Source organism: Sardina pilchardus, chromosome 5, assembly GCF_963854185.1.
Source record: "Sardina pilchardus chromosome 5, fSarPil1.1, whole genome shotgun sequence".
Classification (NCBI taxonomy): Eukaryota; Metazoa; Chordata; class Actinopteri; order Clupeiformes; family Clupeidae; genus Sardina; species Sardina pilchardus.
The window spans coordinates 848209-859052 of record NC_084998.1 but is presented as its reverse complement, the minus strand read 5'-3'; the positions used below and the strand labels follow the sequence as shown (position 1 = coordinate 859052).

The 10844-nt window shown below is 44.2% G+C and overlaps 1 protein-coding gene across 1 annotated transcript in view; it reads right to left on the bottom strand.

The window, feature by feature from the left end:
* acer3 (alkaline ceramidase 3) overlaps positions 1 to 7907 on the bottom strand; it is a 22606-nt gene extending 14699 nt beyond the window's left edge. The window contains exons 1-6 of the mRNA XM_062535884.1: positions 7363 to 7907; positions 4339 to 4449; positions 2351 to 2403; positions 1768 to 1820; positions 832 to 913; positions 683 to 718 (exon numbers count right to left, since the gene is read on the bottom strand). Of these exons, the coding sequence (XP_062391868.1) occupies positions 683 to 718; positions 832 to 913; positions 1768 to 1820; positions 2351 to 2403; positions 4339 to 4449; positions 7363 to 7465 (438 nt within the window). The 5' untranslated portion in view covers positions 7466 to 7907. The remainder of the gene's footprint in view (positions 1 to 682; positions 719 to 831; positions 914 to 1767; positions 1821 to 2350; positions 2404 to 4338; positions 4450 to 7362) is intronic.
* Positions 7908 to 10844: the final 2937 nt, after the last annotated feature.

Below are 10844 nucleotides of genomic sequence, written 5' to 3'. Positions count from 1 at the left end.
GCGTCCTCTAGTGAGAGCTGAACTCGTGCAGCATGATGGTGAGAGCGTCCTCTAGTGAGAGCTGAACTCGTGCAGCATGATGGTGAGAGCGTCCTCTAGTGAGAGCTGAACTCGTGCACCATGATGGTGAGAGCGTCCTCTAGTGAGAGCTGAACTCGTGCACACCTACACCATGATGGTGAGAGCGTCCTCTAGTGAGAGCTGAACTCGTGCAGCATGATGGTGAGAGCGTCCTCTAGTGAGAGCTGAACTCGTGCACCATGATGGTGAGAGCGTCCTCTAGTGAGAGCTGAACTCGTGCACACCTACAGCATGATGGTGAGAGCGTCCTCTAGTGAGAGCTGAACTCGTGCACACCTACAGCATGATGGTGAGAGCGTCCTCTAGTGAGAGCTGAACTCGTGCACCATGATGGTGAGAGCGTCCTCTAGTGAGAGCTGAACTCGTGCACACCTACAGCATGATGGTGAGAGCGTCCTCTAGTGAGAGCTGAACTCGTGCAGCATGATGGTGAGAGCGTCCTCTAGTGAGAGCTGAACTTGTGCACCATGATGGTGAGAGCGTCCTCTAGTGAGAGCTGAACTCGTGCACACCTACACCTTTGAATGATGAGCTCTAGTCATGCACGCTTTCCAAGAGATATGACACTAATAACAATCTGTATAAAATATGTTTCACTTACCTGATGAAAAATGGGCTCTTTCCATTGCAAGTAAACCTAAAAAGCGTTTAAACATAAATATAACTGAGTTAGGAATGTATATGTATGGAGAACCAAAGAGTACACTTGAATCTAATGAGGCTCCAACAACAACAAGAGGCTGGACTTACCAAACTTACTGAAATACTGAACAGCAGCAACAGGCTGATTGGGAGATAGTTGATGGCATTTTCTTGCTTGAAGCACTCATATCTGGGATTATAATTCAGAGGAGAACAACTAAGATTATGCCCTTTATATCATTACCCCATTAAGAGAATATATTAACATAGAGCATTATCGTGTGGCCCGCAGTGCTGATCTTGTTGCAGCCCACCACAGCTTAGTCAATGTATAGGACTCACTGGAACACACAGGACATGGTGATGGAACACAACAGGACATAGTGATGGAACACAACAGGACATAGTGATGGAACACGCAGGACATAGTGATGGAACACAACAGGACATAGTGATGGAACACACAGGACATGGTGATGGAACACACAGGACATAGTGATGGAACACACAGGACATGGTGATGGAACACACAGGACATAGTGATGGAACACAACAGGACATAGTGATGGAACACAACAGGACATAGTGATGGAACACGCAGGACATAGTGATGGAACACACAGGACATAATGATGGAACATGCAGGACATAGTGATGGAACACACAGGACATAGAGATGGAACACACAGGACATAGTGATGGAACACGCAGGACATAGTGATGGAACACACAGGAAGTAGTGATGGAACACAACAGGACATAGTGATGGAACACAACATGACATAGTGATGGAACAAACAGGAAAGTAGTGCTTTCAATGTTCCTTAAATTTTATCTTCATGGTTGGGCTGGTGAAAATGCGACACACTGCTTCATCAAGCGAGAACAGCACGTACAAATGGCATAGAATGACATCAGCCACACAGAGAGAGAAGCACTTACATACAACAGCTCTAGATCACTTCCATTAAATATACAAAGACACAACAGCTGCAGATCACTTACATACAATATACAAAGACACAACAGCTGCAGATCACTTACATACAATATACAAAGATACAACAGCTGTAGATCATTGGCAACTCATCCAGCAACTGCAAGACAACAACACCATGTGTTAGGAGCAAAGTGAACAACAAATGCATGTTTATGTGAACATTCAGGTTATTTACCAACAAACAGGACATAGAGTTCAGAGTTCAAGGGCGTGGGCATAGAGTTCAGAGTTCAGAGAGGAGGAAAGGGCGAGGGTGTAGAGTTCAGAGTTCAGAGTTCAGAGTTCAGACAGGAGGAAAGGTCGAGGGTGTAGAGTTCAGAGGTCAGAGTTCAGAGAGGAGGGAAGGGCGAGGGTGTAGAGTTCAGAGTTCAGAGTTCAGAGAGGAGGGAAGGGCGAGAGCGTAGAGTTCAGAGTTCAGAGTTCAGAGAGGAGGGAAGGGCGAGAGCGTAGAGTTCAGAGTTCAGAGAGGAGGGAAGGGCGGGGGGTAGAGTTCAGAGTTCAGAGTTTAGAGAGGAGGGAAGGGCAGGGTGTAGAGTTCAGAGTTCAGAGTTCAGAGTTCAGAGAGGAGGGAAGGGCGAGGGTGTAGAGTTCAGAGTTCAGAGTTCAGAGTGCAAGGGCGAGACTGACCTGCATTTCGTACTTCAGCGTCATATGGAAGCACCAGGAACCAATGCCTACCGCTAACAAACACACAAACACAAACACACACAAACACACAAATACATAACACCTGATTAGTGCAGTGCACCACACACACAGGCCAAATGAATGTGTTCTGCACATTATTCACATTGGATCAAGAGAGGACCGTTCACACCAACCCTGTAGCCACTAGATCACTGAATCGTGGTGAATATAGAGCTAAAACGCAATGCTAAAGCCAGATTCACTGAATAAGGTGTTAGAGACTGAACCGTGGTGAATATAGAGCTTAAAGAGACCCTATGCAACGTATTTATAGTCACAAAATCGCTTAGAAATCGTTGTTTTGCTTGACTGACTAGTTTCATCGAAAACAGTAATATTTCCTCCCGCCCCCAGTGTCCTTATCCGCTATTGCAACCTTGCAGTTTCTGCAGGAGGCGATCACTCCTTGTTTACATCTGGAAGTCTGAGATGCATAAGGAACAAGAAGAACCACGTTTGCCATTTATAAATATATAGCCTATATATTTATAAATATACGCTAACGCTGTAGGGGAAGCTCTGAAGAGAAATATGCAAGCATAAAACGAGCGAAAACGAAAAGCGAAACCGAAACCGGAGATGAAATCGCCAATCCTGCATAGTTTCTCTTTAAACGCAATGCTAAAGCCAGATTCACTGCAATGCTAAAGCCAGATTCACTGTATGAGGTGTTAGAGACTGAAGTCACCGGATGTCTTGTCCATGGCTTACAGCACATGCTCATCTATTCCTGGAAATGTCAATTAACAGACAGATTAAATAATGCGTGGAGCCGTGGACATCTCCAAGGACTGCGTCTGTTTTAAAAATAAATAATATATGCCTGGATATCTCCAATAACTGTCTTTTAAAAATAAACAAACAAAAATTCTCACCTGGAAATGTCCAGAAACAGTCACTTACAGTAACACCCACACACAATACATAGAGACTGCTCTAAAGACTCCATCTCTAACACTCTATGAGTTTCTGCGGCACATGCACGAGAGTTTAAACTGAAATGGTGCAAGTACAGTGTTCCCTGATGGTGGGCCGAGTAGCCAAACGCTACCAGATCAGCGCAGACCCTCTCTCTTCAGGAGTCTGCTCTCTCTCTCTCTCTTCAGGAGTCTGCTCTCTCTCTCTCTCCCTCTCTCTTCAGGAGTCTGTCAAAGAGCCTGCTGTTCCGAGGAGAGCTCCTTTCCTAACACGGCCGACACCACTGACACACTTAACACGGCCGACACCACTGACACACTTAACACACAACACACCTTACATGCCTAACACCAATGACACCCTTAACAGGCCTAACACCACTGACACACTTAACACACACGGCACCACTGACACACTTAACACACACGACACAACTGACACTGATGTAATGTGTGTTCACTATTCACTGGGTTTGTATGTATATGTCTGTTCACTATTCACTGGGTTTGTGTGTGTTCACTATTCACTGGGTTTGTATGTAAATGTCTGTTCACTATTCACTGGGTTTGTATGTAAATGTGTGTTCACTATTCACTGGGTTTGTGTGTGTTCACTATTCACTGGGTTTGTATGTAAATGTGTGTTCACTATTCACTGGGTTTGTACAGGTGTGCAGCTACAGGACACAGTGTACAGGTGTGCAGCTACAGGACACAGTGTACAGGTGTGCAGCTACAGGACACAGTGCACAGGTGTGCAGCTACAGGACACAGTGTACAGGTGTGCAGCTACAGGACACAGTATAAATGCACAGGTGTGCAGCTACAGGACACAGTGTACAGGTGTGCAGCTACAGGACACAGTGCACAGGTGTGCAGCTACAGGACACAGTATAAATGCACAGGTGTGCAGCTACAGGACACAGTGTACAGGTGTGCAGCTACAGGACACAGTATAAATGCACAGGTGTGCAGCTACAGGACACAGTATAAATGCACAGGTGTGCTCACCTGCCAGACCCAGGAAAGAGTAGACATAGCGGACCTCCAGGCCGTTCCTGAGTGTGTGCCAGGCTCCGTAGATGGGAGGCAGGATCATCATCAGGTTACTGACCGTGTTCCCTGCATGGAGAGAAACCATCAGATTCATCAGGACACTGGAACAGAACAAATCAAACCTAAGGATGATGAGGTTATATCCTCAGCAGTATAACAGTCGCACAATTTATATTTTATTACGGGGCTCTTGCAAAAGTAATCCAATTACTTCATTTGCTTCTCATAAGCTGATGATAACGAGAAGAAATACTGTAGGCCTAGCCTACATGCTTCAACCACATACTGATAGCAAAAGTGCTGTTATCAGTCAGTTACACATTAAGTACACCAAAACTGGGGCCTGGCCCTCACTCTACTGGTGAGGAGGACCCTGGTTTAAACTTTCATGAGGTGAATGCTGTAGTCATAGTTACAGGGTCACTGGACAAGAAGGGAGCACCCTGTTGCTCACACTGGAAATACTGGGTCATGTCAGAAAATGTCCATCCTTCCACTACAGTGGCTATGAATTAAAGAGAAGAAACACGTCTCCCAAACAATGGACTCCATTGATGCCAGAGGGCCATGTCAACCATTGTACTCGCAGAGGTTTTGAAAACTGAGAGTGCTCGCACACAAAGGCCGACGGTACAACACATCTGACACCAGTATAGCTGCTGGCTATGCTTTGTGTTGTTTTGTTATGGCTTTCTTTGTTTTCAAAGCAAGCACCACCATTCATGAACACAGCACATTCCTCTTACCACCATCTCCATGGTTTTGTCAACAAATGTAAAAATAAAATGCCGTTACAACTAGGCCTAAATGCACTTTAGAACGGTTGGAGATAGGATTCAGGACATGATTAAAAATACATGATTATTTTTTGAGTGCTGCTATTTAATATTTTGCCTCCCTCTCAGGTGTTACACTATACTTGTTTAGAAATGTCAGTGACAAATAAAAAAAACACATTACTAGCCTACAAGCTTAAAGGAGAATTCCGGTGTGAAATTGAGCTTAACTGTACCGAAACATGTTAAGGTGTACTCACACGTGTTTTAGACGCACTTTCACTCACCCCCAGCATTCCGAACTCCTCCGTTTTCAGCCTAGCTTACAGTAGGCTTGAATCTATTAGATTGGGCATTACGTAGCCTATGCAGCTAAATCGCTATTTTTAAACCATTAAAAAGGTTCCAAGTAACTCCACACTGCATTGGTTGACTTCTGAGGGTCCTGACATTTAAAACGAGATACTTAGAACTTTGGAAGTGCACAGGAAGTTTATTTAAAAAGACTGTTTATTCAAGCAGTACCTTCATAGAATCTCTCCGCTGGGCGCCATCTTGTGGTGAAGTCGCGATAAGTCGACTGACGAGCACAAACGAACAGGAAAGACAGGGGGACATATTGCAAACATTTTGAGCTTTGTTACTCATCATGCTCATGTAGACAGTATAACTATATATTTCCTATGGAATTACTTTAGCAATATGTTCCCCTGTCCTTCCTGTTCGTTCGTGCTCGTCAGTCGGCTTATCGCGACTTGATTCCAAGATGGCGCCCAGCGGAGAGATTCTATGAAGGCACTACTTGTAAACAGTCTTTTTTTTAATAAACTTCCTGTGCATTTCCAAAGTTCTCAGTATCTCGTTTTAAATGTCAGGACCCTCAGAAGTCTACCAATGCAGTGTGGAGTTACTTGGAACCTTTTTAATGGTTTAAAAATAGCGATTTAGCTGCATAGGCTACGTAATGCCCAATCTAATAGATTCAAGCCTACTGTAAGCTAGGCTGAAAACGGAGGAGTTCGGAATGCTGGGGGTGAGTGAAAGTGCGTCTAAAACACGTGTGAGTACACCTTAACATGTTTCGGTACAGTTAAGCTCAATTTCACACCGGAATTCTCCTTTAAGTGAGTAGATCTCACAAGTATGTTGAAATGGGCAACTGTAAAGTGTAATGTAGGCTACTGTTAAGGTCAATGTGATCTTCTCTATAACACATGGAAAGCCTAAATTTGCAACAGATTTCTTCCAGTCTATTCATAATGTGAGTTAAATTAAACGGCACTGTGAATGCCGCAAAAGTTCGTTTGCATGTGGGTTGACAACTGGACAAATCCGTCCGGAGCAAGGTCGAACGTGTTCAAGAGTGCGCTAACTTAACCCTCCCAATCATGTAACTTTTCACCTCCCATATCTAATCGGCTACAGCAGCAAAGTGTTTGTTTTGGAGTGTCCAGCCACCCTGTGTGCAAAGTACTTTGCAGTGTACCTTCCCTTTGATGGTTTCCAGGATAATGTGACATTAGGCTACCAGCTGAGGGTGGAACTCGCTTTAGGAGTCTGGTTGTCACCCTAAGCAAATAACAGTTAACTCAGGATACAGTATCCTGAATGTAACGTTAACGTTATGGCTACATTATTCAACATAAATTCGTAGTAATGTACGATAAACTACTGCTGCCATTCCTTTATCGCTGACGTTGACGTGATCCAAGTTAAGGCTCTCATACTTCTGTTATTAATGATCGTGTAATTACAATTCTACTACTGGAGTGACTAGCTATGCTAAAGGAACATATTAGATTTCCGAGGGGCTAACATGCCTAATGCGAGCAAATTAATACAGAAGTTCCAAACGCAAAGTAAGATGAGCAAAGGCAGACAGAGAGGGGACAGAGAGTACTAATTTCACATGAATAAGTGGTGTTAACTTCGGAGCTAATTCACTGTAAAAGAACGCTTGCTTCCCTTGCTTCCCTTTGTTTATGTTAGCGCCTACCCTCCGCTGCATTTTGAGGCGTTCAGTCAGTTCTCGAAGCCCTCAGAAGGGTGAAAGGTGTTTTCAATGTGACAGCTCTGAGATTCGTCAGAAGACATGGCCTGAAGTACGGCAACACGTCCGTGTAGGACCTATTTTAGAAATACTAAAACGCGCTCGAAGCTGTTTTTCTGAAACGTCCGTGTCAAGCGTATGTAGGCTACTTACAGAATTCTGCAATGTAGAATGACACGACATAGTTCTCCTCACACCAATCGAGTGTAGATGTTGGCTTCCCCCAGTATCCTTGCCTGTCCATCGAAGGAGCCATGATGAAAAGAAAGCTGTTTTCTGAGCGAGGGAGGGGCTGGATCTTCACACTAGCCTAACGGATTTCTGACTCCACGCTGCCACAACATGAGCGCAAAAGCAGGTGTGATTCCAAAACCGCCACTGATGCTGACACTAAGCAAATCCCACAAATGCCGCTAGGAAGGTGGACACGGTGACACCGAGAAAAACAGGTTCAATGTCTAAAGGCTCTCCGACTGTTTTGTCGGTCCAGTCCAGACAGTTCAGATCGTATTCGCTAGTGGTAACGTTTAAGCGGTAGCGAGCGTTCCCGGTCAGTTCATTACGGAAGGATTTCTATCTGCTTAGCGCAATAGGCTACACGAAAACTTCCTGTGGGCTTTCCCTTCCAGACTTCAGGCTACATTTGACTGGTCTGTGCCGTAAACATTCGGTATCTGCGCCTGAGATCTGGTTGAAATGCTGTAACTGTAGCTCAGCCTGCAGGACCAGAAGTGCCACCATTAGGCCTAAGATGAGGGCCGATAAGGGATCTCTTGTACTGTACTTACTGTAGCTATAGGCGCTTTGTCCCGTGACATTGTGTCGGTTAACACATTCACCTTCACTTGAGGTTGGCCACAGGCCCACAAGGCTGCTGGTGAACTTCTGGACTTGACTTGGCCCTGGTCTGGCTTGTGCAACTGTTTTACCACCTTATCATTTCCTGTTGTCAGTGAGAAAACAGCTTGTAAAGCTATTGTCATAGACAAGGGATTATTTCACAGTTTGATATTCAGAATAAGACTGTCCTCTTGTTCAATGATGCAGAGCAATCAAAATTAAATAGAAATAAATAAGCTAATAGTGAAAACAAGCAATAGGCCTACTAAATAATAATAATAATAATAATAGTAATAATAACTAAAGTCGAAAGTAGATTGAATGATGATGTATGAAGGTTTACATTTATAATTTTTGCAGTGCACTGAAGATTCAGATATCAGGAAGTTGGGTTTGTTATCAAAAGGCTGACTTCCTCATCCCAGAGGAAATATGAACCTTGAGCATCGGTCATGTGACCTGCTCTGATGGCGACCAGAATTCCAGTCCAGCCCAGTTTTAACATAGCCTACAGTTGTAACTTAACAAAAGCTTCAGTGGTGAATCAGGATTTTCATTGTTCTCAGTCGAGAGCATGCCCTATATCACATTACCTACACTGGCAGAGTGGAATGACAGTGAATATATGAATATTGTCATGATGTTCCTATGGCAATGTCAATTTATTAGATATCTCTTCGGGTGCTTCTGGCCAGCGTCTCTCATGACTGTCTAAGCTCAACGTCTCATCAAAATAGAAATATCAACATCTGTTGAGACAGGCGTCTATTTGAGCATGAAATGTGTGATATTACAGTCACAGGGAGAAGGCAGTGAGGATCAAAAGCTCCCATGCACCCGCAAAAGACCTGTGCCATTTGGTGTATTGCAGTCTTTGTAGAGATCTATGTGAACGGATGCACAAAGATTGATTTCAGCGTTCTACTGCACCTTACGGCTCAACATACAGCTGCACCCAACCAATCAATATGATGTTTGACCAGTAGATGGCAGTATTGCATAGTTAGATGCAGAGCCGTACAGTACTGTAGGCTGGACATCATTGTCTCTTTGTCCATCCTCTCCTCCACCCTTCCTCCTGTCCTACTCCTAACCCCTCCTTCTACTCTAATTATTTTAGTGAATGAAATGAGGAAGGAGTGACAGGAGGATGGAGGAATGGAGGAGAGAGAGAGACCCATATGAGAACCCTAACCCTGCTAACACGACTCACTTTCACAGAGATGGCAACTACTGATGATCATTAGGATAACCCTTTAGGTGAGGGCAACTACTGATGATCATTAGGCTAACCCTTTAGGTGAGGGCAACTACTGATGATCATTAGGCTAACCCTTTAGGTGAGGGCAATTACTGATGATCATTAGGCTAACCCTTTAGGTGAGGGCAATTACTGATGATCATTAGGCTAACCCTTTAGGTGAGGGCAACTACTGATGATCATTAGGCTAACCCTTTAGGTGAGGGCAACTACTGATGATCATTAGGCTAACCCTTTAGGTGAGGGCAACTACTGATGACCATTAGGCTAACCCTTTAGGTGAGGGCAACTTTTTGCTGGGACAAACTTCACCCTTCCCACTAAATATATACCATTGTGGTGGGTAAGGAATTGCTGAAAGACCATTTTGCAAACTAAGCTGGGTTTTTTTTTTTTATCAAAATACTCAACACAACTCACAAAACCACACACTCAAATAGCTCATAATATCCTGCAAAATGAAGCACTGTTGCCCTATTTGTGTATGTGTGTTGCCCTACAATATGTGTGTATGTGTATTGCCCTATGTGTGTTGCCTATGTCTGTACAGTATGTGTGTGTGTGTGTGTGTGTGTGTGTTGCCTTATGTGTGTAATTGAAACTCACACTTAGTCTGATCTCCTCTTATCTGATGTGTGCATTCCAGGGATGGCGATCTCATGTGTGTGTGTCTCTCTCATATTTTAGTGTGTGTGTGTGTGTGTGTGTGCAATCTCTTGTGTGTGTGTGTGTGTGTGTGTGTGTGTGTGTGTGTGTGTGTGTGTGTGCGTGTCTGTCTGTGTATATGCAATCTCGTGTGTGTGTGAGGGAGTGTGTATGTGTGTGTGTGTGTGTGTGTGTGTTCGTGGGTGTGTGTGTGTGTGTGTGTGTGAGAGAGAGTGTGTATGCGATCTTTTGTGTATGTGTGTGTGTGTGTGTGGGGGGGTGGGTGGGTGAGTGTGTGGGTGTGGGTGTGAGAGTGTGTATGCGATCTCTTGTGTGTTTACGTGTGTGTGTGTGTGTGTGCAGACTCTTGTCTGCTGCACATGAATGAAGTGATAGGGTGTGGATGTGGCCCAGTCTAGCCTGGTCCTGCCACGCTCACACCTGCCCAGTTACAGACCCGCTCTTCAGTTATGTAGTTGTAGTATGTAGTGTGTGTGTGTGTGTGTGTGTGTGTGTGTGTGTGTGTGTGTGTGTGTGTGTGTGTGTGTGTGTGTGTGTGTGTGTGTGTGTGTGTTGTCTGCTGCCCAGTTGGAGACCCGCTCTACAGCATTAGTTATGTAGTTGTGCACTAGTAACTAGTTGTGCACTAATAACTGTAGTTATGCACTAGTAACTGTAGTTGTGCACTAGTAACTGTAGTTGTGCACTATAACTGTAGTTGTGCACTAATAACTGTAGTTGTGCACTAGTAACTGTAGTTGTGCACTAGTAACTGTAGTTGTGTTTAGTGTTATACTAAAAAAAAAACATTAAAATGTATGTAAGAAAAACACATTAAACATATGGAAGTTTAGTTTAAGTTAAAAGAAAGTGGATAATTGTGTTTTGT